This window comes from Sarcophilus harrisii, chromosome 3 (genome assembly GCF_902635505.1).
Source record: "Sarcophilus harrisii chromosome 3, mSarHar1.11, whole genome shotgun sequence".
Taxonomy (NCBI): domain Eukaryota; kingdom Metazoa; phylum Chordata; class Mammalia; order Dasyuromorphia; family Dasyuridae; genus Sarcophilus; species Sarcophilus harrisii.
Window position 1 is genome coordinate 63,497,947 of NC_045428.1, and position 27,586 is coordinate 63,525,532.

General features: G+C 47.5%; 2 protein-coding genes and 1 long non-coding RNA gene across 8 annotated transcripts; 2 read left to right on the forward strand and 1 right to left on the reverse strand.

The window, feature by feature from the left end:
• Nucleotides 1–374: 374 nt before the first annotated feature.
• STK36 (serine/threonine kinase 36) lies at nucleotides 375–21,039 on the reverse strand. Of its 4 annotated transcripts, none has more exons than XM_031958045.1 (27): nucleotides 20,896–21,039; nucleotides 20,383–20,492; nucleotides 19,710–19,850; nucleotides 19,515–19,592; nucleotides 18,893–19,023; nucleotides 18,360–18,609; nucleotides 17,563–17,656; nucleotides 17,188–17,357; nucleotides 16,836–17,023; nucleotides 16,286–16,379; nucleotides 16,040–16,183; nucleotides 15,559–15,738; nucleotides 15,089–15,186; nucleotides 14,244–14,349; nucleotides 13,315–13,465; nucleotides 13,067–13,194; nucleotides 12,432–12,536; nucleotides 12,018–12,116; nucleotides 11,826–11,914; nucleotides 10,006–10,069; nucleotides 9,447–9,557; nucleotides 5,781–5,855; nucleotides 5,196–5,367; nucleotides 4,421–4,568; nucleotides 4,053–4,200; nucleotides 1,839–2,582; nucleotides 375–1,136 (listed from the first exon to the last, which is right to left on the reverse strand). In XM_031958045.1, the coding sequence occupies exons 2-27, from the start codon at nucleotides 20,464–20,466 to the stop codon at nucleotides 996–998; spliced, it is 3,933 nt and encodes a 1,310-aa protein (XP_031813905.1). In that variant the 5' UTR covers nucleotides 20,467–20,492; nucleotides 20,896–21,039; the 3' UTR covers nucleotides 375–995. The 4 variants fall into 4 exon arrangements, with proteins under 4 accessions (XP_031813905.1, XP_031813904.1, XP_031813902.1 ...); XM_031958044.1 differs by having other exon boundaries at nucleotides 15,089–15,183; nucleotides 16,286–16,394; XM_031958042.1 differs by having other exon boundaries at nucleotides 16,286–16,394.
• Nucleotides 5,804–10,061, forward strand: LOC111720047. Its single transcript, XR_004232790.1, has 2 exons — nucleotides 5,804–5,882; nucleotides 9,387–10,061. It is a non-coding gene; the product is annotated as an uncharacterized LOC111720047 (long non-coding RNA).
• On the forward strand, nucleotides 20,972–27,469 carry RNF25 (ring finger protein 25). 3 transcript variants are annotated; one of them, XM_031958049.1, is made up of 10 exons: nucleotides 20,972–21,235; nucleotides 22,662–22,736; nucleotides 22,991–23,093; nucleotides 23,185–23,252; nucleotides 23,394–23,463; nucleotides 25,505–25,576; nucleotides 25,703–25,843; nucleotides 26,151–26,240; nucleotides 26,387–26,521; nucleotides 26,666–27,469. In XM_031958049.1, exons 1-10 carry the CDS (start codon nucleotides 21,024–21,026, stop codon nucleotides 27,218–27,220), a joined length of 1,521 nt encoding a protein of 506 aa, XP_031813909.1. In that variant the 5' UTR covers nucleotides 20,972–21,023; the 3' UTR covers nucleotides 27,221–27,469. The 3 variants fall into 3 exon arrangements, with proteins under 3 accessions (XP_031813909.1, XP_031813910.1, XP_031813911.1); XM_031958050.1 differs by lacking the exon at nucleotides 20,972–21,235 and adding an exon at nucleotides 21,603–21,897; XM_031958051.1 differs by lacking the exon at nucleotides 20,972–21,235 and adding an exon at nucleotides 21,904–22,465.
• Nucleotides 27,470–27,586: the final 117 nt, after the last annotated feature.

Here is a 27,586-nt window from a genome sequence, read left to right on the forward strand (position 1 = left end):
TTTAAGATACATTGACTCCCCAGCTTATTTATTCAGTTACTAAACTAAAACTGGCCATTGGAGCAATGGAAACCTTGTATCATTGTTCACTTCAAAATCTTTGTTTTTCTCCACACATTTCTCTCTTAAGTATTGTGATACTTAATATAGGTGCTTCAGAAGTCATCACCAATCATTTCACTTGCTCTGGTGAGAGCAGTCAGTCAAACACCACCTTCTACTCCCTTACCCTAAACACTTACCACCAGCAAGCACTCCAGACAATGGGGTCATCGTTATTTATGTCCTAGTTGATTTAATTTTTTGAGAAACCAGGGAGAGAACTATAAACTCAGGAAAACTTAAGGAAATTCAAAAGGAGGGATGAGAAGCACTTTTTTTTTTTATTAAAAGACTTTACAAAAAATTGATATAACTACCCTCACCCATAGATGGAAACATGAGTACAAAACGGGGACTAGGTATCAGGGTGGCCCCCAGCAACAGGGAGACACACACAGGGATTTATAAACACACTTCAGAACTGAGCAAAGATGTTGCTCCCAGCTCAGGATGTGGGGTCTGGCACACCAAAGTAGAACCCTTTTGGGGCAACAATGAAGACCCTCCAAAAGAGAGACGAGTCTGGAGCTCCAATAAGGTTGGTTCTCTTGAGTCCATAAAATTAGTTCCTAGGACTAAAGGTATTTTACTGAGGAGAATATATCCCAAGATATGGAAAAAAAACAAGGGTCCCATGGAACCAAGAGAGCTAGAGGATAGGGCCCAAGAAGTCTGATTTTGGCCTGAGAAGGCAGAAATCTCTCTGTGGCTGAAGGAAAATAAGACTTCTAATCAGGATCATTTCTGATCTGTGATCATGAAAGGCCCCTATCTCCCTCTTCTGGCCTCTTGGTAAATTAGTGGTTTGTGTGAAAGGAAGAGGCTGATGTAGTTGGGGAAAGCCCTCCAGGGTGTCTGAAGAGACTGGTGGCTTGGGACCCAAGATTTCAGGCTCACGTGCTGTGAGCTGGTCTCAAAAGGTGGATGAGTTTCTTGCAGTGCCTGGCAGAAGAAGGCCGGGGGCTCCCAGGAGGGAGTGGGCCGGACGATGAGAGGGAAGCTAATTTCTCACTGGCATCCAAGGACACCAACACCTGGAAGAGAGTGGAACATTCAAGCTGTCAGGTGCTCCTGACTGACCCCCCCAGGAAGCACTGGCTGGGTCGACCTTCAGAGCGGGCACTTCCTCTTGGTGATTTTATTGCTAACTCTGAAATGTCAGGAGAGGGGGACAATGGGCTAGGCCCCTACACTCCTCCCTCCCCATTGCAGATAAAAATGAGAAATAAGTCAAGGCAGCCTGATGATCTCAAATGATCCTGTAGCACGGCTGGCAAATCTTGGCCAACTCTGGTGTTCCCTCTCCCTTCAATGGAGATATGGAATGGGTCCTTACAGAGCAGGATCTGCTTGTAAGAGGCCATGGGGGAGCAACTCTAGATTTCGCCCCCGAGAGGCCTGGAGGGACAAGGATACTACTCCCTGTGTGCCTTGTACAACAGAGCCACTGAGGCACTACAGGAGACAAGAGCTTTCTTCCCAAAAGTGGTGGTTTCTCGGCCTAATGGTTCTCACTTGCAGGACTCTCACTCCCTTAGGGAGTGGCACAGAAGACTGAGATGGCCCATTTCCTTCTCAATCCCTGGACGCTCCGCCCAGCTCCAGAGCTTTATTTTTGATTTTTAATAGCCAAATACAAGCTAGGTTTCCACCCTGAGACATCTCTTCCCCAGTGGCTGTTTGGGAGGTAATATGGCCAACAGGGGAGCTCAGTTGTGAGGTCTCTGAGGATGTACCTGATGGATGCAGGGCTCTTGCCGGAGGCTCCGCAGAGCAATGAGGGCAGCTTCTCTCACTGTGGGTTGGGGATCCCCACATGCCGTTTCTAGGAGCCGATGGGGCACCTGGCACCGAAGTAGTTCCTCTCCTAACCCTTCAGGGCCCAGGTTGCCCAAAGCAGAAGCTGCATTACGACGGGTGCCCGTCTGAGGATCACCTAGCAATTGGGTTACCCTAGGCACTGCAGGCGCTAGAGCTGCTGCCAGGGGCCCAGCCTGGTAGGCTGCATTCCCAACAGCAAAGCTGGCACTGCGGCGAACAGCAGGGTCCTTGTCCCTCAGCCCAGCCAAAAGCAAGCTTAGCAGTCCTGCCTGGCTCTGGAGGGCCCCCCGAAGGGCAGTGCTGTGATGTAACAAGTGACCCAAGAGCCCATAGGCTCGAGCACGCACTGGATTCTCTGGGTGGCCCAGGAGGCAGCGCAGAGGCCAGTAGGATTCATCAGGCCCAGCTAAGAGGTCCTGTAGGAAAAACAAGTGGGTGGGAGGCCAGACTCGGGCTGCATGGGCTAAGAGGGACAGGATGTCAGAGGTCAGAAGGGGCTGGTCACCCAGCAAGGCGGCTGACAGGAAGGTGATGGTGTTCGGTGAGGCAGCCACAGCAGCTACAAACTGATTGAGGGTGGTGGAATCTGTAAGGGCCAGGCGGGTGAGAAGGCTGACAGGCAGCTCAGCCTGTGGGAGCAGGAGGTAGCGGCAACAGACCTGGGGGAATCAAGGTGAGCACATGAGAAGAAGAGAAGGCTATCCTTGGACTCCCCAGAGAGGAGTTTCTCAGGATAAGAGGAATCAAATCCTAGGAGAGAGCCAGAGAGAAGAGGAAGCACAGAGTATCACTGCCTCCATTTCTCAAACAAGGAATGTAAATGGATAGGCTTCCCACACATCTCCCCCAGGAATTCCTAATCAAAGAGAGGTGTCCCCAAAAAGAGATGGGATAGGTTATCTTGCCCTACAGGGATAAAATATTACATATGTTTTCATGTTTTTTCAATGTATTGGTTGATTTTTGCTGCCAATTTTTTTGTTTTAAAATTTTTCTTTAAAACATTTCTTACTATATGGAATATTTCTCTGGGAAAGGGAAAGGAATACTGGGAGGAAATTGGGGGATATAAAAACAAGATATCAAATATAATTTACAAAAATTTCAAAGATGCCAAGCGACTTGAGTAGAACCAACACCACATTGTACACAGCAACAACAATATTATGCGATGATCAATTCTGATGGATGGGGCTCTTTTCAACAATGAGATGATTCAAGGCAATTATAATAGACTTGGGTTGGAAAGAGCCATTCACATACAGAGAGAGGGCTGCAAGGACTGAATGTGGAGCACAATGCAGTACTTTCATCTTTTGTTGTTATTGTTGTTATTTGTTTTTCTTTCTCATTTTCCCCCTTTTGATCTGATTTTTCTTGTGAACATGATAAATGTGGAAATATGTTTAGAAGAAATGCACATGTTTAACCTATAATGGATTACTTGCTGACTAGGGGAGGGGGAGAGGAAGAGGGAGGGAAAAAAAGTTTGGAACACAAGGTTTTTCAAGAGTGAATGTTGAAAACTATCCTTACATGTATTTTGAAAAATAAAAAGCTATTACTATAATTTAAAAAAACTAAAAAGATATCAAGGAAACTACTGGCCAAGGATCCCAAAATGGGGAAATGCTCCCTTTGGGCTTTTGCTTATGGCATTAATAGGGACTAACTCCCATTGTGGTCTTCATCCAAGCCCAAGCACCGATACCAACTCCTCCTTGACCTCCCTTCCCTTTGCCAGGCCTAGTGAGACACTATCTTTGTCCTTGAAGGGTGGGATTACAACAGAAATCATAGAAACAATTATGAAGATAACTAGCAGTTGCTGGGTATATTGAGGGGAGGTTGCTGAAGTGATTGCCATTACTAGAACCAGCTGAAATGACTGAAAATGATTTCTGTGGGGTGGTTTTGGACCAGGAAAGAGACATATTTGGAGAAGAGGAAAGACTTACAGGCTAGAAAGCAGAAGTAATCAAATCCTGTCCCATGGTGGTGAGGAAATACATTTTGTGGAAACTAATCCATTGCCTGCCTCTACACACAACCCAACCTTCCAAAACCAATCTTCTACTGGATATCTGTCCCCTGCCCGCTCTTCCAAGGCTGCAGCAGCACCTACGTACCTGCAGCAGATTGGCTGGCACTTCTGAATCCCTAAGGTCAGTCAGGATACTTAGAAGAATGTCAACATCCACATCCATGGCAAAAGGAAAGCAGAGAAGCTGGCAGACAGGAAGTACCACTGCTGGAAGCAGCTCGGACCCATGGGGTCTGGGGAGTGCAGATGAGGCTGATGTTCTTGATCTCTCTCACCCACTCAAATGCCAGACCACTGGCTGGCTCCTTGCGGCAGACTGCGTCCCCTCTCCCTAAGGCTCGGATTCAATCTCCCAGTCCCCCAATCCCTCACCCCCCTCATTTCCCAGGTATCTCGTTCCTCTCCTTTAACAGACTCATTCTTGGCCTCCCATCAGCTAAGGCCCAGACTTACGCCTGCCCGAGCTGTTGCAGGAAGCTGGGAGACAACAGGTGCTTCAGAGTGGACATGAGGATGCTGCCATGCTGAATCAGGTGGGGGAGACACAGGTGGGGCTCCTGGGTAAAGACTGCCAGGGCAAGGTTGAGCAGAGCGGTTATACCTGTGAACACAAGGGTGAGAGTGTGGGAAAACAGACCATTAGGAAAAAGAGGAGCCCAATGAGTCCTGTGGCCTAGGGCTATTTACAGACTCACAGAATCAAGCACTAGTGCTGGAAGAGATCGGAGGATCACTTAGTCCAAGGCCCTGATCATTTTGTACATGTGACAGAGCTCTTTCCACTTAAACCACACTGCCTCTCTTCCCTGAATAACTAGGAAGATAATCCTACAGCAGCTCTCAAGTTCTGCCAGCCTCCCCTTCCCATGAAATGCCTATGGTGGGCATCAGCAACAGGAATAGCCTTTGCCTACCAAGATATTACAAGCTGCAAATTGGATCCATCATAAGTTGTTGGATCCAGTGCTGGAAGGGATCTCAGAGGCCATCTAATCCCATCCCTTCAATTTACAGACAAGGAAACTTGGGAACATTAAGTGATTCGACCCTAAATCTCATAGGAAGAGAACCAACCTGGGCCTAGAATGGGGATGATACAAAGGATGGGACTGGTCAAGAACTAAGGGCCAGGGCTATGCAGATGTCAAAGGCTGGAAACTTGAGAGGGCCCACACCCCATTGATCTTGGGGAAGTTAATAAATAAGACATAAAAACTGGGAATTCTACCTCGGGGAGAGATGAGAGTCCATTCAGGCTCTGGGATGGTTTGGCTGGGTAGGTTCCTCTTGTCCTCTGAGGAGGGTACCTCCTCGGACAGCCTCAGAGTCATGAAGAATCGGTGCCACAAAATGGTCCACAGTTCTGAGTTGGCTACATCCTGCACTATCTCAGCCCCACCCTGAGAGAGAAAGCATCCAGGTGGGGACTGGGCTTCAGCTGCCAGGATTCCAAGCTATTCTTCCCTGCCCCCAATGTATAGAGAAAGGGCATCTTAAAAACAAACCTCTCTTCTTCATGATATCAACATTGACCAGTTTCTAGCCTCCCCACATTCATTCCTACAATCCCTGACACCTGTGACCTTGCCCGGGGGAGAAATCACTTTCCCTATTAGCCCTCTAGGTTCACAGTGGATGTAGCTGACTTAGTACTTCAGATCTCTAAGATGATGGAAGAAAGGGAGCAACTAGTTGCAAGCAAGCACAGCAAATTTAAAAAGAGAAGTAAAACTGAAATCCCTCGTGTCCTTCACAGCAGAATAACCTAGTTCCCTTGTCCCTATTTCTTGTCTGTCCTGGGTTGTGCAGATACCTGGGTGATTAGCTGCAACAAAAGAAACAACAGCCCATCATAGAATCCAGAACCACCAGGTGGAGTACGACGTAACTGCAAGAAAGAAGGGAAGAAGGTCAGGTATGGACAGAAACTACACATTTTAGAGGCTTGTCCAATCACACCCAGAATAGCAGAGGGTTGTATCTGTTAAGACAGATGAGCAGCCAGAAAATCTAGAGTGTAATAATTATTCCAGACTTAGTTCCAGAGGAAACCTCATGCTATATGTAATAAATACTTTCCTTTGAAAAAAACTGATTTCAACTTAACACAATAGATATTTCCCAACAAATATCTAAAAAGTATGTTACTCAAAAAGCTTACTGAGTCTTCTTTTTAAGAACTTTTTAATTTTAATTTTCCATATAATAATATTGTTTTTTCCAATACATGTAAAGATACTTTTCATGCAAATTAAAACAATTCTGAGGTACCACTATACATTTCTCAGATTGGCTAAGATGATAGGAAAAAATGATAACTATTGGAGGGGATGTGGGAAAACTGGGAGACTTAGTACATTGTTGGTGGAATTGTGAACTGATTCAGCCATTCAGGAGAGCAATTTGGAACTATGTCCAATGGGCTACCAAACTGTGCATACCCTTTGATCCAGCAGTATTTCTATTGGGCTTGTATTCTAGAGAAATCATAAAGAAGGAGCCACATGTGCAAAAATATTTGTGGCAGTCCTTTTGTAGTAGCAAGGAATTGGAAACTGAGTAGATGCCCATCAGTTGGAGAATGGCTGAATAAGTTATGGCTTATGAATGTAATGGAATGTTATTGTTCTATAAGAAACAATCAGCAAGATGATTTCGGAAAAGCCTGGAGGCACTTACATGTACTGATGCTAAGTGAAATGAGCTGAACTAGGAGATCATTATATACGGCAACAAAAAGACTATATGATGATCAGTTTTGATGGATGTGGCTCTCTTCAACACTGAGATAATTCGGGCCAGTTCCAATGGTCTTGTGATGAAGAAAGCCATCTGCACCCAGAGAGAATACCGTGGTAACTGAGTATGGGTCACAACATAGTATTTTCATTCTTTTTGTTGTTTGCTCGCATTTTGTTTTTTTTTTTCCTCGTTTTTTCCTTTTTGATCTGATTTTTATTGTGCAGAATGATATTTATGGAAACATGTACAGAGGAATTGCACATGTTTAACATATATTGGATTATTTGCCATCTAGGGGAGGTGGTTGGGGGAAGAGAAGGAAAAAAATTGGAACACAAGGTTTTGCAAGGGTGAATGTTGAAAATTATCCTTGCATATATTTTGAAAATACAAATAAAAAAGCTTTAATTTAAAAAAGATACTTTTCAACATTCACTTATTTTAAAATGTTGAGTTCCAAATTTTTTTTTCCCTCCTCTCCTATTCCCCAAGATGGCAAGCAATTTGATACAGGTTATACGTGTACCATCATATTACACATACTTCCACATTAGCCATGTTGTGAAAGAAGAATCAGAATAAAAGGGGAAAACCACACACACACACACACACACACACACACAGAGTTAAATAAGTATGCTTTGATTTGCATTCAGATGCCACAGTTCTTTCTTTGGATGTGAGAACATTTTCCATCATGAGTCTTTTGGAATTGTCTTAGATAATTATGTTCCTGAGAAGACCTAAGTATATCAAAATGGATCCTCACACAAAGGTATTGTTACTGTGTACAATGTTCTCCTAGTTTTGCTCACTTCACACATTGGTTCATGCAAATCTTTCAAGTTTTTTCTGAAATTGGCCTGCTCATCATTTCTTATAGATCATTCAATTACATTCATATACTACAGTTTGTTCAGCCATTCCCAATTAATAGACTTCCCCTCAATTTTTAATTCTTTGCCACTACAAAAAAGAGCTGCTATAAAATTTTGTACTCGTGAGTCATTTCTCCGACCCTCCCTCTTCCCCCTCCTTCCCCCCCCCCCCCTTTTTAAAATGATCTCTTTGGAATACAGAACTTGTAGTTGGTTTTGTTACATCAAAGAGTACTTTTTTAGCCCTTTGGGCATAGTTCCAAATTGCTCTCCAGAATGGTTGGATCAGTTCACAATTTCATCAACAATGCATTAGTGTTCCAATTTTCCCACATCCTCTCCAATTTTTATCATTTTCCTTTTCTGTCATATTAGCCAATATAGGTATGAATGAGGTGATACCTCAGAGTTGTTTTAATTTGCATTTCTCTAATCAATAATGATTTAAAGAATTTTTATATGATTATATATAACTTTAATTTCTCCATCTGAAAATTGCCTGCTCATATCCTTTGACCATTCATTTATCAATTAGGGAATGATTTGTTTCTTATAAATTTGACTCAATTCTCTCTATATTTTAATAATTAGACCTCTATCAGAAACACTTGCTGTAAAGATTGTTTCCAGCTGTCTGCTTTCCTTCTAATCTTGATTGTATTGTCTTTGTGTAAAAACTTTTTCATTTAATGTAATCAAAATTACCCATTTTGCATTTCATAATGTTTTCTATTTCTTGTTTGGTCATAAATTCCTCCCTTCTCCAAAGATTTGAGAGGTAAACTGTTTTTTGCTCTTCTAATTTGCTTATGGTATCACTGTTTAAATCATGTTCCCATTTTGAACCCATCTTGGTATAGGGTATAAGATGTTGGTCAATGCCTAGTTTCTGCTGTGCTATTTTCCAATTTTCCCAGAACTTTTTGTCAAATAGTGAGTTCCTATCCCAGAAGCTGGAGTCTTTAGATTTATCAAATAACAGATTACTATAGTCACTGACTACTGGGTTTTGTGTACCTAATCTATTCCACTGATTCACCCCTCTATTTCTTAGCCAGTACCTAGCAGTTTTGAAGATTGCCACTTTAGATATGGTACAGCTAATCCACCTTCCTTTGCATTTTGTTTTCATTACTTCCCTTAATATTCTTGACCAAATTTATCAATTCTTAACAGAAAGGATGTGTAGTAGCCTCTAGCTTGGCTGACTTGGTGCTAACCCCAATTTATGTACCTCTTGACAAGGTCCTTATTTATACCATATCACTTAGCTACTCAAAGCAAGGATCAAAATCAGAAGTAAATGAGAAGAAATATGATTCTTCTTATTTTGGAAATATCTTCCACAAAAATCACAATACTTTTAATCTAATCTATTTCAGGAACTACTGACACACCCAAACTTAAGTGAGAAATAGCAAAGATATTGACTTCTGTTTTCACTATTTTCTACTGAAATTTAATTGATGGAAAGCAGTTACCATAAGAAGGCCAAAACCCTTGATTTTTTTTGACTAAGAGGAGAAATGAAGCAGCTAAATGCAGTTAAGTATTAACACTGATTGCACAGTGAATGATGTGAGAAAATCTGGGGCCTTAAATAAAAGGAAAGGGAAAAGGCACCGAGATTGTGCGGCCTAGAGGAGAAAATAGCCTTGAGTATGTGATAGTGATCCTTCTCCATCTTCATGAGGAACAGAAGGGGAGGGAACGGACAGTGGGAGTGATGAAGATCCAACAGCAGGAAGACTTTTTCAACAGTAACAGGGACCTAGAACAGTCTCACTCTGTTCCTTCAGGTCAGCCTCTTCCTTCCGGACAATGGGAGAAAGTTGCATCTCCCTCCGAGAGCACCTTACCTCTGCAGGAGCAGACAGAGCGTGTGCAGCCGCAGCAGTCCACTCCTTGGGCTGGAGATTGAAGGCCACACCCTGCTGGCTGAGCTGGGACAGCAGGCCAGCCGCTGCACTCTGAAAAGGAGAGCAAGGTGGGGAAAGGAGCAGGAAACAAGGAGGTTCAATGCCCTACGCTGCAGCTGGATCCCAGAAGAGGAGCTCAAATTTGGCCTCAGGCAGAGCCTCTGACTGTCCCAGTTTTCTGTCCAAGGGGGATAACGACATCGACTTCACAGGGGTGTTATGAGGAGCCAATGAAATATATGTAAAGTGTTTTGCAGATCTCTGAATGCTGTAGCTAATAAATATCTATTAAGTATCTACCATGTACCAGACACTTTAGATAAATAGGTAAATGCTAGCTATCCAGATTCTGAATGGCTATGGGATTGGATGAGAAAGGAGGACTATATCTTGATGTAGAATAGCAGCATTTTCTTGAGAAACAGCTAAAATTGGGACAGTTGTTCTACCTGTCCTACAGCTTCATGAGGAGTTTGGAAAGAAACTAGATTAGACTTACAACAAGAGAAACAACAGGTGAATGGACAAAAAGAACAGCAAGCTCATTCCCGATCTTCTTAACCCTGGAAAAAGATAAAGGGAGTCAATAGGATTATTGTGGATTACATAAAGAAGGAACCAAGACTTTTCTTTGCTCTGATAAAATTTCCCATTTGTACTTTTTACTACTTTTTTTTAGTATTTTTTTTATTTTGAGTTCCAAATTATTTCCCCTCTTCTAGACCCTCCTAATCCATTGAGAAGACAATATGATAACCATTATACATGTAAAGAGGTACAAAATATATTTCTATATTAATGTTAAAAAAAAAATAATAAAAAGCAAGAAACAAAGTGAAAAAAGTATGCTTCAATCAGTTATCTCTCTGGAAGTGAATAGGATTTTTCATCATGGGTCCTTTGGAACTGTCTGGATTCCCTGTACTGGGTTCATTGTACCAAAAGAGCTGTCATCCACAATTAATCACTGCACTATGTACAATGTTTTCCTGGTTCTGCTCGTTTTACTTTCATCTGTTCATGTTACTTCCCATGTTTTTCTGAAACCATCTGTTCATCTTTTCTTATAGTATGATTGTATTCCATTACAATCATATGCAACTGGTTCAACTATTTCCCAATAGATGAGCAATCAATTTTCAATTCTTTGCTACCATAAAAAAAGAACTGCTCTAAATATTGTTGTACTTATAGGTCCTTTTCCTTTTTCTTTAATATCTTTGGGATAAAGACCTAGTAGTGATAGTGCTGAATCAAAGAGTGTATAGTTTTATCACCTTTTGGGCATAATTCTCTAGAATGGTTAAACTACTCACAACTCCATCAATGGTATACTGGTTTCCCTATTTTTCCACATCCCCTCTAGTACCTATCAATTTCCTTTTCTATCATGTTAGCTAATCAGATAGCTGCAAAGTGATATCTAAGAGTGGTTTCAATTTGCAATTCTCTATTAGTGATTTAGAGTATTTTTTCATATGATTATAGATAGCTTTAATTTTTTTTGAAAATTGCTTGTTCATACCATTTGTCAAGTGGAGAATGATTCATATTTTTATAAAATTAGCCCAATTCCTTATAAATTTGAGACCACTAACTTCTAAGATAAAAGTTGACCCACTCCACTCATATTATGGAACACAAGCACTGGCACCCTCTATTCCATGCCCTTCTCATTGTTGGCGGATGAAGACTCCGCCTTATAAACTCCATAAACCCTTGGGCATGAGAGTTTCCATGCTTCTACTCTATACAGTGGGAGTACTGGGCAGTAAAATTTCCATGGTGATACTCCTCACTATGGCAGAGTTGGGCAGGAGCTTCTCCATGGTCATACTCCTCACTATGGCAGAGCTGGGTAGTAAAATTTCCATGGTGATACTCCTCACTATGGCAGAGCTGGGCAACAGGGTCTCCATGGTGATACTCCTCAGTATGGCAGAGCTGGGCAGCAGGGTCTCCATGTCATACTTTATACTATGGCAGAGCTGGGCAGGAGAGTCTCCATGGTGATACTCCCCACTATGGCAGAAGGGTCTCCATGGTGATACTCCTCACTATGGCAGAACACGGTCTCCATGGTGATACTCCCCATTATGGCAGAAGGGTCTCCATGGTTACATTCCTTACTATGGCAGAGCTGGGCAGCAGGGTCTCCATGATGACACTCTTCACTATGGCAGAGCAAGGCAAAAAGATCTCCATAGCCGCGCTCTGTACTAGGGCAGAGCTGAGCAGGAAGACTCCATGGTTGTACTGCTCACTATGGCAGTTGGGCGAGAGGGACTCTGTGGTTACATTCCACACTCTATAACTTACCCAGGAGGTAAGACCTGAAGCCGGAGGACCAGGAGGGAAAGAAGATGAAGAGTAGCTTCGGCAGCCTCTTCTGGATCCATTACATCTACCTGTCAAAGAAAGCAGGAACTCAGGATAAGCTCCTGCATTAAGATGTCTGGACTCCCAAGGAGATTCCAGAACTTTGGTGCCTTCCCACTTGGTGCTACCTACCTTACCCTGCACTAGCAAAAGTAGTGACTCTAAGGCCACAGGCTCTTGGTCTAAACGCCTGCAGAGATTTTCACTGACGTGACAGCAAGCATATAGAACCTGGGGAGATATGCAGAGCAGTTTATCATTCAAATGACAGGATGCTCAAGCTAAAGGACCAGCCACCCTGTTCCATCCTTGTGCTCCTGGCACTGGCCCCATAGCTCATAGTAGATGTTTATATTCTAAAATACACTGGGAGGATGGAGAAAGGATTGGGAAAAAGAGAACAATTTTGTCTAAAATGCAGTGGGGATATCTGTTTGGGAAACATTTTAAAATAGAATCCCCTCAAGGATCTGTTTTTCATATGGGTCTCAGGTAGTATTATAGTAGGACTAGACAATTTTCAATTGTAGAAAAGATAGCCAATACCTTGAGCAGATGCAGGGAAAGAGAGGGATGCTGCAGGCTGGAGAAAAGGTATGGCCGAAGCTGACTGCCCTCTTCTGTCAGCTGATCTGCCAAATACCTGGAAACCTGAAGATCACATTAACATACTTTATAAATATATGTATGCTCCCTTGGATTCACATCTGCTTTTAGTCCCCTACTAACCCACCCTGTTGCCCTCTCCTGGCACCATACTACTCCAGAAATAGAAAGCCCAAAGACCACAATTCAGTTCTTCCCCACGAGGGAGAGGGAAAACCCAACATAGAACATGTGTTCTGAAGCCTTAGGGAAACAAATCAGTTGGGAACTCTATGACAGCATGTGGGATTACTTTCATGTTTTACAGGACAGGAGATTTATCACTGATCTGTGGCCATCTCAAATCTCCCCTCTCAGTCATTCAGAGATAACTGGGCTAGGGGAAATCCTAAGGAATCACTGTTTCACATCCCACAAATGGCTCCATAATAAAGGCATTCAGTGAGCAGTGTAGCAGTGTTAAGAAGGCCAGAGGACCAATGCCAAGTTAGACGGGGGAGACTGGTGTCAGAATTCCTGGCAAGTTGGATCAGGGCTCTCCAATAAGGAGGGAAGGCGACCATCAAAGCACCTACCTGTTCTTTGGAATCCCAGCAACCAGGCAGCCCCACTGGGAGAGTGCAGATGGCAGCAAGTGCAGTTGCAAAGGCTCTGGGCAGATCCTCATCCTGTTCCCTCAGTGGCTGGCTAACTTGTGGGGCACCTTCAGAAGTCAAAGAAGAAAGAATACAGAGGGGTTAGCCCATTCACCCTTCAGAGACAGAGGAACTGAGAAACCTGGGAGAAGTGGGAAGCTGGATGGGAAAGGTGAATGACTACCTACCTGGTGGTGTGTGAAGAGGGAGTTGTGGGAGGGCCATCCCATGAAGGAGGCCATCCAGCACAGGCCTGTGAGTGGTCAAAAGGCTGGAATAGAAGGACTTGGAGATGCTGAGGCTGCTGCCATCCATCGTCTTACACAAGTCAGTGAAGCACTGGGGGAAAGGAGAGTTAGTGTAGTTTGAGAGGAGTCCTGCTTAAAGCAACTGGTCAATGACTCCGATCACAAACAGTGGTCTGTGGTCCCGCCTGCCTGGGAGACAATAGGTACCAATGACTGGGAGCCTGGCACAGAAGTCACCCTGCAGACACCCCATGCTACCCATAAACAGGCAGCACTGAGTTTGAGGCCTTCAGCACCTATCCTGGAGACAAAAAAAGCCGTGTTTGTCAGGGTAAAGAAAAGTTTACAATAGAAAAACTAAATAAATATTGAAAAGCTCCAATAGTTTGTTTTCTTATAACAGACTTTATTATGGTTCTTTATATGACTTGTGATTTACTCCATTTTAATAATTCATGCTCTTCCAATAAAAGAAAAGCCATGGAGAACAGACTATCAAGGCTCTCACTTGATTTGGGTTCAAGATCTTAAGACTTTGAAAAATTTCCATTTACAGCAAGAGAATGTAAGGTTTTAGGTATACGCAAAGAACTTGACTTTGAAGCACGAGAGATGACAAGGAAGCCTTGGCACCTCTTTCTTTGTGATCTTTAAGGAAAAAAGGGCTAGCTTCTCAGTTAGGATCATTTAGAACTAGCTAGAGGAAAGAAAATCACTAAACAACTTTTTGAAGTATCTTCTGCTAGAATGAGGATTTGGGGTTGGAGCCAATGTAGCTAGAGAGAAACAAGAGTTGAGAAAAACCTTAAGGAGAAGGACTGGGCAGGACAGCAGGAAAAATACTAATCTAGGGAATGGGGCCAAATTACCATAAGACCATCCCTGCGCAAGGTCTGCTCAGCATCATCAGGCTGGGCCAGCAGCTTTCCCAAAAGGTTCAGGAAAAGGTTGGCTGCCTCCTGAAATACCTGGAGGCTAAAAGGAATAAGCCTCTGTTAGCTAAGAGCAGCTTCCATCCACTCGCTGAAGGCTCTGACTCTCCCCTGTACACCCTAGCCATTTCTCTCAAGTTATTGCAAAGCTTGGTTTCAGAGGATTTCCTAACAAGGAACTAGAAAAGACATCCCCTCAAATGCTACAGGTAGTTCTGGAGGGAACTCTAGGATCACTCTCCTGAGGACACAGTAATGTGCTCCCCTGCCCCCAACGAACTAACAGCCAGAATTCATCTAAGGCTTTAAGGGTTGCAAGTATTATCTCACTGGATCCTCACAACTGCCCTGAAAGGGAGATTCTATTATTATCCTCATATTATAGATGAGGAAATTGAGGCAATCAGAGATGAAGTGGCTTGCCCATAATCATACAACTTGGAAGGATCTGAGGCTGAATTTGAACTCAGATCTTCTTGACTCCAAGCTCTGTGCATTGCTCCATTTAGTTTTCTAGTTCGGGGAATCTCTTGGTGCCGTAATCTCTTTGGTATTGCAAAGGTATGGACATAAGTCAAGACTATCTCTATGTCTCTGGCCTCTTAGGATTTCCAGCTAGAATCTCAGAGGATGTCACTCACTGTTCTAGCTGCTGTGTTTCTTTCCCCATACTCTTCCCTGTAGTTCTATGGGTGTACAGGGCAGGGAACCAGGCTGAAGGATGGTCAGAGGACAGGGGAAGCTACATCTCCCACTCCCTCATCCCCATACTTTCAACCTACCTGTCCCCCGTCTGGCTTTTCTCTAGGTTGAAGTTGCTGGCAAAGTAGGCCTGGATTGTAGCCACCAGGTCCCTCAAGAAAGTTCCACACCAGGGCTGCTGCCAGGGAAGAGAAGGATTAAAGTGGAGACAGAGATCAGGAAGAAACAGACAGACAGACAAACGTAGGAGAAAGGAAGAAAAGAACAGGTTCACGGCGTTGTGGACAGAAAGCTCTACAGGACCTCAGTACTTCTCTAGCACTCCCATTTTACAGAGGAAACAGAGGTCCAAACAGCGAATGACTTATCTAAGATCACGAAGATAGTACCAGAGCATTGATGCAAACCCAGGTCCTCTGTCCTTTTTTCCATCCCATCCAATATTTGGCTAAAGACAGAGTAGAAGAGAGCAAAAAGAAGGGGGACACAGCAAGGGCGGTGGCCAGAAGGGGGTCGGGGGCAGTGGGCTTCTCTGTGAGCAGGTATTCACCTGCTGGATGCTGATGCTGCTCTGGCTGTGTCTGAGAAGGTTCAGCAGGAGGCCGGGCAGCCCAGCTTCCCGGCAGAAGGCATACAGCAGACTTGAGTCACTGCAGGAGATCAGGAGGCTTTTTACAACACGGAGGGCAGGGAGCAATCGGGAAGCCCCATCCAGGATGCCCTCGAGGACCTAGGAGATGTCAGGGGAGAACAAGTAATTAAAAAGTATTATCTGTGATAAAAGAAGGAGGGACCCAGAATATCCCTAAAGGAGAAATAAGCAAAGACCAAGGATCTCCTCATTTCTCTCTGACCTCTGAATCATGGGCATGGAACATGGACAGAATAAACCATATGAGCCCAGTTCCCCAAGGGGACCCCTGAAGATCGCATCTCCCATCCTCTCACTGCTTCCCTCCATCCCGTTCTCCGATCCATCTCTTCCAGTTTCTCTAGGATGCTTGGCTGTCCCTCCCTGGCCTCTCCTCTACCTGCCCACCAGCACCATGGAGCTGGTTCTGGACACGCTGGCAGAAGTCAGGGTTGCAGAGCAGGGTGAGGGGGGCTTTCAGCTGGAAATTTGAAGGTGCTGTGGGCTCCAGCAGGTGCTGCCACTCATTATCACTGTCTGGCTCCTGGCCCAGAGAAAAGAAAAGGAAGGGAAAGTATGGCTTGGAGCCTGAGGGAACATCAGCTGGAGACCTTCCCAGGCAAGAAGTCAGTCATCAGCATCTCACCTCGGTCTCCAAGTTCACGGCATTCATGTTCTCCTCAGCTTCTCGCTTTAGTTCTGGGAATTGCTGATCGTATTCCTGGGTGACTTGGGGCTCCCTGTCCAGGAAGATGCTGAAGAAATTGAGTTCCAGTACTGGGAGGCTCAGAGTGCAAGAACCATTCCCTCCCCAAAAGCCCTAAATGGGAAGATGAGCCTTACATACATACAGATGAAAGCCAGTAGATGATACAGAAAAAGATAATACAAATTTTGCAATAAGGTACTGTAAACATCCCATAAGAGAGGGAAAAAAAAAATATCAGACTTCTTCTCTGGTACAAAGGATCAAAAAATTTTACACAGATTTTTTTTCAGATTGTAGGGGTGCTGCACTCCTACCTCCCACAATATGAAAGGGAAAACTAGTTAATCTTCTGATGGAGAGAATTTTTTCCCTTTTCATTGGGAATCCTGAGCCACAAAAACCCTCTTTACAAAATTAGTGCTAAGAGCTGGTGCCCATCCAGAGCTTCCTCTACTCCCCCAGGGCAGGGCCAACAATGCCCCCTTACCGGGTAGGAAGGGGAGGCTCACTTGCCACCCAGTCTGCCCACTCATTCTTGTCCTCTGGGGAAGAGGCTCCAGATGAGAGGTTGAGATCATGAGAAGTAGTTCTCAGTCTGGAGAGGAGGGCTGTCATAGGAACCGCCTTGCCTGCTTTGTCTACTTGTTCAAAGGGGAGTCCAGGGTTTAGATGTTTCTATGGGAGGGAATTAGGTTACAGAGGCTTGGTCACTACAGGATATCCTAGATCTTGTCCTACACCTCATTCAAACTCTCGAAATTCTTCTCCAATTTCCATCACTAGCCCACTCTGACCCTCTCCAACACGAAAGACCTGGACTTCACCTCTGCCCCAAATACCTTCTGCCTAGCCTCCTCAGTCATACGCTTCCGGGCCTGGCGCAAAATTCGGGACTGACCCGACTTGGGGGCCAGCCAGTGTGCCTGTTCTTCCTTAAGAACCTGAAGCTCTGGGGGTAGTCGGCTGGTGAATGGGGTTCCCAGATCAGAAGTCACTGATTCAGAGGTCACTGTGGGGGAAAGTTGGAGAGAATGCCATGCTAGAACTTACAAAGAGCAAAATGATGGCCAAAGTCCTAGCCTACAAAGGTTTGAGGAAGACAAGGGAATAAAGGTTGGTACAAAAATAAAGGGTTCTTGTCCCACTCTGAAAATCTGGGATCACTGAGTGATGGAATGCAGGGAATGAGATCCTGGAGATGGAACAGAGCTCACCGGTGACTCGGCCAGCAATGAATGGATGGTAGAGGAGCTCAGGCCAGGCCAGCCGCTGACGAGGATCCTTGGTGAGCAGTCCCTGCAGGAAACTCTGTGGGGAAAACACTCCATCGCTCCTCTCTTTTGCCTTCAGCATCCCTCTCCCCAACCGAGGAACACTATCCTCTTCCCATGCTTGGAAGGTGCTTCCCTTCAAAGTCCTAGTTTCTTTTCAGGGGACAGGCTACCTTTGAAATGAGCATTTTTATTTTTGGCTATCCTCCCTTTGCCTCTACCAGCTGCTCGTGTCATCTCCTCCAAGTTTATTTCAAGTCTGATTTAGATTTGTTTTGGGTATACATGCTTTCAGCCCCATTCTACATTCCCTGAGCACAGGGACAGTTTTACTTCTGTCTCTGTATCCCCAAGAGTGCTGCACAAAGTGATGGCTCAATAAATGCTAAAGTGAATATTTCTCCAGAAGCTGAGCTGCTCTTGGTCACATCCCTGCCATCCAATCTCAATGAGCCTTGTTTCTGTTTTCAGAAGTTAAAGACTTTCTAGCACATAAAAGAGGAGCCTTGATTCTACAGCCTCAGGAGATCAGAATAGTACCTCAGCCTCAGAATAGTACCTGCAAATCATGTTCATCTTCAATAACTCATCAATGCCAAATGATTTTTTTCCCCACATTCTGTCTCAAATCCAAAAAATGGAATTGGGAAAAAGAAGGAAAAGGGATATCCAGGAAAGACCCTCTGTGCCCCTGTCTTCACTCCCCTTCTCCCCACTCTACCCTAACCATATTCCCAAACCTTAAAGCACTGGCTTATTGTTGGCGGCCATCGCACGGGGTCCTTTAAGATGAGGCTGACGAGCTGGAAGATGCTGGTGGTGTAGAAGGGTGGCGTGCCCACGGCCAGTTCATAAAGGATGCAGCCCACGGACCACAAGTCAGCAGTGTGGTCATACGGGCGCTCCTCCACCAGCTCTGGGGACATGTACAACGGTGTGCCTTTGATAGACGTCAACACCATCGTATTTGTACTCATGGCACGAGCAAAACTGGGAGAGAGAGTGGAGAAAGGGAGGGGAGGAGGATTAATGGCCAAGGTGAGAAGTTGTGCAAGAAAAGTCAAACCCGTTCCAAACTAAGCCAAGAACATGTCTCTCACCGTCATCCAAACCCCTTCTCACTCCCACTCAGCCAAACTGTTCCGCCAAGCTGGCTCCCACGACTCCAGAAGAATCGTCCCCCACTCAGACCCTTTATCTACCTAACCAAGCCATTGGCGGAGGCCCTTGTCTCCCTCCCCCCAGAGCAGCCACAGGGGCCTGGGATTCCCACCCAAAGTCACAGAGCTTGATGCCGCCGCCCTTGGCGAGAAGAATGTTCTGTGGCTTCATGTCGCGATGCAGGATACGATGGGAGTGCAGATAATAAAGGGCCGATACCAACTGAGCCGCGATGGCCTGGACCTGAGGATCAACCAGCCAGGAAGGGAGAGAGGATGGGGGAAAGGGAAGACGCCGTCTGAGGCTGGCCACTCCTAGTGCCGCCCGACCGCTGCTCCCAATGGCTGCCGAGCTCCTCTGCCTCGTGTCCAGCTTCCTCAAGCTTCTCTTGTCCATCCCCTTTCTGCTCCTTCACTCCCCAGGAGCCGAGCTCTGCTAAAACCCCCGCCTCCACGGCTTCCCAAGACAACATTCAGTAAGCCGGATGACTGAAAAGCCCGGGAATTAGAACATTCTCAGGCAAGAGACTCGGGCAGCTTAGAGATGATGGGGACAGACAGGAATCCCCCTCTTCCCTCTCAGTCTTCCTAGGACATCATCAGCTCCTTCAGACCAGCCCCTCTCTAAGGCTACACAAGATACTACGACTCCTTTCAACACTGCCCTGGGGACTAGTCCTGGCCAGCTTTGGCAAGGCCGTGCAGAAGACAAAGGAACCAACTAATCACAGATACCTGGTCTTCGGGCAGCTTCCCGTCATCTTCCAGGATTTGAAAGAGCTCCCCTTCAGCGTAGTCCGTTACTACTACCACCTGCGGGGAGAACAGAAGCGCAGGGTTCTGGAAACGGGAGAATCCCCCCTCTGTGCTAGACCCTGGGACCCCTCCCGCAGGGCTTGGAGGAAGCGAAAAAGACTGGCCCTCACTCACCTCTTTGTCAGTCTCGAAGCTGTCAAGCATCTGCACAATGTTGGGGTGCCTCAGACCCCGCATGATTTCTATTTCCCGCTGTAGGTTCCTCAGCTCCTTTTCTGAGCGCCCCAACTTAGGAATGAACTTGAGAGCCACCACCTTCCCAAGGGGAGGCAAGGGGAGCGGTCAGGGCCGCCTTCCCCGGAGCAGCCTCCCTCCGCTTTTGCTTCCCGCAGCGCCTTCTCCGCCCTGGGCCCCAGCTCCCCAGGACACAGCCTCTCTCTCCGCCCGCTCGCTAGCTCCCCGCCTCCCCCCTCTCCGCCATCCCTAGCGCTGTGGACAGGTTTCCCATAATCCTCTCTTCCAAAAGCATCCTCTCCCGGATAAGTGCCGCCCGCCCCCCCCCCCCCCCCCCCCCCCCCCCCTGCCCAGCCACGGTTCAGCCTGAGCAGAGGATACTGGGAGAACAGAGGGAGGGGAAGGAGGGAAGGACAGAGAGGTGTGAGGAGGAAAAGGACCGGGCCGGCATCTCTCCCTCGCTTGTCTCTGAGCCCTCTTAACGCTCAAAAACGTAAATTCTCCGCTCGAGGGCCCAGGAGGCCTCCGTCGGCGGCGGTTTCCCTCAGGAGCGCCCGTTTTCCGCTTCCTTCCTTCCGGGGTCCGGCACCCCTCATTCCCTAAGTCCGAGTACCTGGGCGCTGTACTTTTTACGGCCCTTGTACACTCTTCCGAAGGAGCCCTCGCCGATCATTTCTAGCACATGGTACTTCTCCATCCTCGCGGCTCCGGGGGTCTCCCAGTCTGGGGGACAAAGAGCTCATCAAGCCCGGCGGCACTTCCAGGAGCCCCGGCGGGTCGGGGCGACCCCAAATGCAGCGCAGAAAGAGGGGCGTCTGCCGGGATTGCTTCCCTTAACGCCGGATCCTGACCCCAGGCTGGTCCCTGGCCTCCCAGCCCCGCCCTCCCGAGCATCACTCCCGACTCCAGTCCCGGAGCATCCCCTGCCTCCCAGCCTCTTCCACCCCGTGACCCTTGACCCGCTCCTACCCCGACGGCTCTGACCTCTTAGTCCCCTCCCTCCCTCACCCCGGGCCCCAGTGCCTCGCCAGTCCCTCAATCGCCCCCAGCCCTGGAGCTTGGGCTCCGCAGGCCGCGGGAGCCCCCCGCCCCCCCCCCCCCGAGCAGCCCCCCCAGGTTGCCTGACCGAGCTAGTCCGCAGCCGGGGCGGGCGGCCTCCCCGAGGGGCCCTTTCCCCTCCCTCTCCCTCTCTCCGAGCCGGGCGGAGGCCCTCGGGCCGGGGCGACGCGGAGGGAGGGCTTGACGGCCCGCTCCATGGAGGCACTTGTGCGGGCAGCTCCGAACCGTCTCCCAGCCGCCTCAGGCCCCAGCGAGGACCCCGGCGTCTACGGTCGCCTAGTAACGGCGGCCGGCCGCCGGCCCCTCGGCCTCTCCACCTACAGGTCTGCGGGAAGGCACTTCCGGTTCCGGCGCAGGCAGCAGGAGGAGATGGCGGCGGCCGCGGCGGCAGCCGGGGAGGAGGACTGGTAACTGCCGGGGACGCGGGACCTGGCTGGCGGCCGCTCCCGGCCTGGGACGGGACGGGCCGACGGCCCCATCCTGGAGGCCCGGGGTGGGGGTTGGGGGGACGGAACTCGAAGGGGGGGGCACCGCGGGGTCTGGCTGGCGGGCCGGCCCACGCCCCCAGCCTTGCCCGGCCGGGTGTCCGCCTCCCGTCGGCTCCGCGCCCCGCGGGAGCCGGCCAGGCCCCCCGCGACCCCAGCCGAGCGCCCGCTCCTCCGCCCCTCCGCCCTCCTACGGCGGCGGGGCTCGGGGCTCCCCCAGCCGGGGCAGAGGACCGGGGGTCCCCGCCGTCCCCGCCCCCCTCCTTCCACCGTGTTGGTGCTGGTAGGCATTGACGTTGGGGGATGCAAGCACCCCCAGAGCCGAGCACGGGGGCGGGCTCGCGGGACTCTTGCAGGGGTTGAGATGTAGGCGGATCCAGACACATTTTCGGCGACCTTGGTGCTATCGGCAAGCGGGTCTTCCTGGGGAAGCCCCGGGGCCGGCCCGTCCCCGGGAGGGCCCGAGGGGCGCTCGGCGGTCCCCTCCCCCACTCACGCTGGCGAGAGGGGGAGGGGATGCAGAAAAGCCTGGGACTCCGATTTCCGAACAGCCATAGGAAAAAGTCAGGACCTGAGTGCCTGAGGTTTGTGGGGTAACTAGCAATTATACTGGTGACTGTGATGCTGCAGACCGGCATTATTCATGCTTCGGGTTAGGGTGATGAAGTAGAATCACAGACTTAAGAGCTAGAAGCCGGGTCATCCAGTCCTGTCATATTAAAAAATGTTGGCTCGCTCAGGGTTTCCCAGGTGGTAAATGTCGGGGCTTAGTTTTGGTACTGTTGTAAAAGACCAGGGGTTTGGCCATCTGAAGGCCTAGCTCCTCATGCTGGCTTTGCCTCTTAGCACCTGGGGGCAAGGCACAATTTTTCTGCTTTTTCCCCTGTGAGAGTGGATTTTGAGACCTCTTAATGCTGTGAAATTCTGTTTTTATTATTACTCACTCTTGTTTCCTCCCGTTTTGAAGTAGGTATGGAAAAGGAATGAACTGGGATCTAAGAGATGTGCTTGAACTACTGTGCTTCTCAAAAGAGCAAGGTCTCTCCTCTAGGACCCTCTTGCTTGGGTCCTGATCAGGTCCCACTTTGGGAAAAGGAGAGGTTCTTGATGTTTCTCCATTTTCAGGAAGTTTACACAAAGACACCAGCAAATGTAATTTTTCTGCATAGTTGTACAAATCCCCAAGCCTGTGATAGCCTTGAAAAATGATCCCAAACTTGTGGAAAAGGAAGACTGGAAATGACATAGAACCTTAAACTCTGCTCTTCGGTAGCCTCTAGGACAAGCACCCTCCCTCCTGGAATGTCAGTAAGGAAGGACATGGTACAAAAGCCATCTCTTTTCCCAGGGTTCTACCCTCTGAAGTAGAGGTGTTGGAGTCTATCTACCTGGATGAATTACAGGTGGTTCAAGGAAATGGGAGGTGAGTACTCAACTGGGACTGAGAAGGGCTTCGAAAAGCAATAAGGGAATGACCTTGATTGAGACCATCATCTGGTCCTGAGAGATTGTGAGAAGTGAAAGAGTTCTCTGAGAAAGAAGGGTGATACCTTTAAGTTAGCATAGGATGGAGTCCCTTTTCCTTCCTCTAGGGAGGGAATTCTCAACTTATCACACCCATCACTCCCGGTTCCCATTCAAGATCCCACCTTGAACCATCACAATAACTATCCACAGGTCTTCACCATGGGAAATCTGCATCACGCTACATCCTGCTACAGCCGAAGACCAGGATTCACAATTTGTCTGCTTTACCTTGGTGTTGCTGGTCCCTGCACAGGTGAGGTGCCTATTGGGTGACCACAAAGTAAGGAAGAATGCTGGTGTGTGGAGAGAGGGTACTTCATACTGGTCTGGTTTCTTTTTTCCAGTACCCCAATGAGGTGCCTAAGATCTCTATCCGTAACCCCCGAGGGCTCTCAGATGAACAGATTCACAAGTAAGTGTTGCATTGACCAACATAGGATAGAAGTAGGGCACATTTTAACATAATTTATGTTTTGTTACCAACATAGGATATCTCTTTTGCAAGAAGTGGAAAGGAACTGTCCTAACATTGGTGTTGGGTTCTCCTTTTCAGGATCTCACAGGCACTGAATTGTGTGGCTGAGGCCGGACTGGGCACTGCTGTGCTCTATGAACTCATTGAGGTGAGTTGGGCTCTAGGGAGACTTCCTTCCTGTTATGCCAAAGCAGGTTTAGTCATGGGTCTAGAGTCATTCATTTCTCCTAAAGTCAGTTCAACCCTTTCCCTCCCTTTGGGTAAAGACTGACCCAAATTGATGAAAGGCCTGTTTTAAAAGGCTCCAAAGGGAGAGGTTCTACAAGCTTTTTCATTTGTTTACTCCATTATCTTGAAAGCTGACAAGACTGAGAGAATACTTTTTTTTGTCTAACATAGTGCTTCATTCATTTCCTGTTTTTTCCCAGTGGTGAGAGAAAAGAACATATGGATCATCTTTATGTCTGAGACTCAATTTCAGATAGTGTGTACACTGGTGCTACAGGAGGTAGAAAAGAATCAGAAGACAGTCCCTATACTCAAAGCTTACCTTCTGGACAAGTATACAGAACATCCAAAAAAGCAACACCTTACATTTACATTAGCATTCTGTTTACAAGGCTCTTCTCTTTCAATGAGAGGAGAGAAATTCCCTTTCCTTTAGACCTACTGCCTCATAACAGACCTTAGCAACATAAGGGCAAGTTAAAAATATACCTCTTGCTTAAAGACCTTACCTCTTTATAATTGCCCTGTGTTTTTTTTTTTTTTTAATCAGTTCTAGCTACTGGGTAGAAAACCAAAAAGTTCTTTAGAATCCCATCCCAGTCATTTTAAATTCTCTGGAAAAGACAAATCTTGTTTCAGTCAGAGAGGGATGGACTGTAAGGAGTATTTGGGAGGATGAGTAAATTAGGCTTCTATTTCTTCCTGAGTCAAGACCTTATAATGTGCCTTTCCATTTTGAAATGAAATTCAAGATTATCAAGTGCATCATAAATGGGAATAACCATACTTGGTACTATCTGCCTCAGGAATTTTTAGGAGAATCAAAAAAGTTAACATGTGTGAAAGTGCTTTGTAATCATAAAACACCAATATAAATAGAGACTATCATTTTGTGTTCAAACACTGAAACATTTCAGAGACAAAATATGACTTTCAGGTTATCTGCCTTTGGGATTAACCATACTTCTTCTTACACAGTCCCCGAAGTCCAGAGTCAGCAGTGGAATAGACTAACCTGTGAGGGCAGCAGTGATGCCAAATAGAGAAATCATCAGCTGGGAAGACTTTTTAAAGCGGGTGGAAAACACGGATTGGTCTTTAGAAAGGCAAGGCACTAGCACAATGAGCTTGTACCTAGAATTTTCTAGAGCTGAGAAGCCAAAGTGTCCTTAAAGTAGATGTCACAAAGGTTCATGCCCTAAAACTTGTACACCTGCAGACGGGAGAGTCCCTCAGGCCCTTGTTCAAATTTGTTCTTGTTAAAGAAACACTTTAAACAAGCTTGGTTACCACAAACACAAATTAAAGGGATGGGCTATCACAGGCAGACCCCTGACAGCAAGGAGAAGGGACAACTTGAAAGCCTGGCAATACAAAGGGAAAAAATCAAGAAAACCCAAAATTACAGTAGTCTAGGAATTATTTGTTAACAGGGTCTAAGGGCCTCATTAGAATATGCCTCAGGACAGCAATTAATAATGACAACTAGCTAGAAAGTTATTTGTCTTATAATTTAAGAAGCCTAGGATGTAGGGTAGCTACTTGGTATAGTAGATAGAGCACCATCCCTGAAGTCGGGAGGACCCGAGTTCAAATCCGGCCTCAGACACTTGATTACTTCCTAGCTGTGTGACTCTGGGCAAGTCATTTAACCCCAATTGCCTCAGTAAAAATAATAAAGTAAAGAATGTACTTCAGAAAACTTCATCCTAAATGAAATTTTTTGAAAAATAAAATATGTAGCATTCTTTGCCATCTGGAAAACATTGAGAATGATCTATTCCTGGAGGTTCCAGGTGGCGAAGGCTTTGGCCCAAGCAGTGACTGCCTAGAGGTGGCAAATATATTAACCACAGAAATGGAATCTGCCCAGAGCAGAGCTTCCTAGATGGAAGGCTGCTGCCTGCACCCTCCCAAGCAAGCTGGCTTTTCTCCCCTCCCCCACCCGCTTCTCTTTCTAGAAGGGAAAGGAGATCCTCACAGACAACAATATTCCACATGGCCAGTGTGTCATCTGTCTCTATGGTTTCCAGGTCAGTGCGACAAGGGGGACGAGGGGTGTGTGTGGGTTTGCCCAGTCTGGCCTCAGCCACACATTTCAGGGCCTGTGAGATCCTGAAAAGGAGAACCCAACCCCAAGCTGTTCCCTTTCTGACCAGGAGAAAGAAGCTTTCACTAAGACCCCCTGTTACCACTACTTCCATTGCCATTGCCTGGCCCGCTACATCCAGCACATGGAGCAAGAACTCCTGGCCCAGAAGGAGGAGCAGCAGCAACACCCCGGCTCTCCGGTGGAGCAGGTAGCGGCTGCCTGGGATTGGCCTCACCCCCACTAACCCCTAGCCCTGAGCAGCCATTAGACCTCTTCTTCCTGTCCTGTCCCCAGGACCTAACATCGGGACACTTGTTTCCCAAGCATGCTTCTCCCCTCCCCCTTTCTCTCTTAGTTACTTCTTGTAGCAAAAATAAAAGGAGGATGCAGTGGGAGAAGAGTTCAGCGTCTAATACAGACAATTGGACACTGAGTATTCCTCACTTGAAGGGGGAAGGTCACTGTCTTAAGAGATTTTCTATGGAGACAATTTCACCTGCCGTTTTGTGTGGCAGGGTGTCGGCGTCCAGTGTCCAGTCTGCAGAGAGCTCCTGGTCTACGACCTCGCCACGCTGCAGGCAGCTCCCCCACCTCAACATCCTCTGGTAAGGGGGCCACAGGGCGGGTGGGGAGGATGACCCAGCTCCTCAAGGCTTCTCCAGAAGGGTGCCTTATCTGCCTGGGAAGGACAGGGCCAGGCAGCCACAAGTAGCCCTGGGCCAACCAGTCAGTTCCCTCTTACTCCCTCCAGGAGCCATACCAGCCCGATGCAGAGAGCTTGAGGCAGCGGGAGGAGAGGCAGCGGCTCTACGAGAGGCAACAGCAGCGCGGGGGGATCATAGATCCAGAAGCTGAACGGAACCGCTATTTCATCAGCCTCCAACAGGTGAGGAAACGTCTTCCTGACCCCATCACCCCTGTCGGGGCTGCAGAATCACAGATGGTTTGGAGTGACAGAGGGCATGGGGATGTCAAAGTTGGGGTGCTGCACTGGAGGACCCCATCCTTACTGCACTTCTCCTTTTTCTAGCCTTCCCCTGTGGAGCCTGAGGTGGCTCAGGATGCCTCCAAGGGATCTCAGCCACCAGGTGCCCCTGCCACAGCTTTGCCCACCCCACCAGACACTCTGCCTGTTGCCCCACAGCATACAAGAGAAAGGATCTCAGGGGCTGGGCCAAGCCAACCAGGGCTGAATGAGCTCCAGAGGGCAGAAAGAGACACCTCCAGGGCCTGCCGGACCCCTGGGCAACAGTCAGAGCAGAGAGACCTTCGGGGAAGTGGGAACTCTGCCCCCAAAGGCTCCAGTTGTACACAAGAACTGCCCCCTCCTACAGGGCCATTCAAAGAGCCCATGGACCTGAAGCCAGAGCCTCAGAGTCAAAGGGTTGAAGGCCCCACCAAGGAGAAGGGGGCTGGCAACTGGCAGGGGCCCCCAAACCGCAGGAACTGGGAATGTGGTCGCTGGGAACGTTCCAAAGGCCGGATGCCTGGCTCCTCTTATCCCCGCCTGCCTCGAGGTCGGGGAGCTTACCGGCCCAGTGCCCGCAGGGAACCTCCAGGCCTGGAACCAGAGGAGGCTTCCTAGCAGGAATGCTGGGGGACAGGGAATAATGGGTGGGAGGGAAGCAATAAAGAGTATTGGCCCAGCTCAGCCAACTCTGCTTGCTGCTGCCTCTGGAAGTAAAAAGTCTAGTCTTTAGGAGCTATATCCTTGCCAAATTTGTGATGGAAGGAAGAGGCAAAGGTGGCAGGATAATTCTTTAAATCCTTCTGTATTTGTATGGAAGTTGTGACGGCCATGAATGTTAGAAAAAGGAATGTACTCCTAAACTTGTTCTGTCTCCTCAACTGTGGCTATTTCTGTAGGACCTCAGGGTAAGTGGAAGTTCCTTTGTAATAACCCAGCGTCTGCCTCCCTTCTTCTCCTCCCTCCCTTTCCCCCCATTTTTAA

Bases quoted from the DNA above. Each gene is read 5' to 3' on its own strand.
- STK36 (XM_031958042.1), bottom strand. From the start codon at position 20,466: ATGGAGAAGTACCATGTGCTAGAAATGATCGGCGAGGGCTCCTTCGGA. The intron at 18,610-18,892 runs GTGGGAATCCCA...TCTCTCTCCCAG, and splicing joins ATCAAGCTCTGTGACTTTGG to TTTTGCTCGTGCCATGAGTA. The intron at 10,070-11,825 runs GTAAGTTATAGA...ATCTTTTTCCAG, and splicing joins CTTCAGGTCTTACCTCCTGG to GGTTAAGAAGATCGGGAATG.
- RNF25 (XM_031958049.1), top strand. From the start codon at position 21,024: ATGGAGGCACTTGTGCGGGCAGCTCCGAACCGTCTCCCAGCCGCCTCA. The intron at 22,737-22,990 runs GTGAGTACTCAA...AACTATCCACAG, and splicing joins GTGGTTCAAGGAAATGGGAG to GTCTTCACCATGGGAAATCT. The intron at 23,094-23,184 runs GTGAGGTGCCTA...TCTTTTTTCCAG, and splicing joins TGTTGCTGGTCCCTGCACAG to TACCCCAATGAGGTGCCTAA.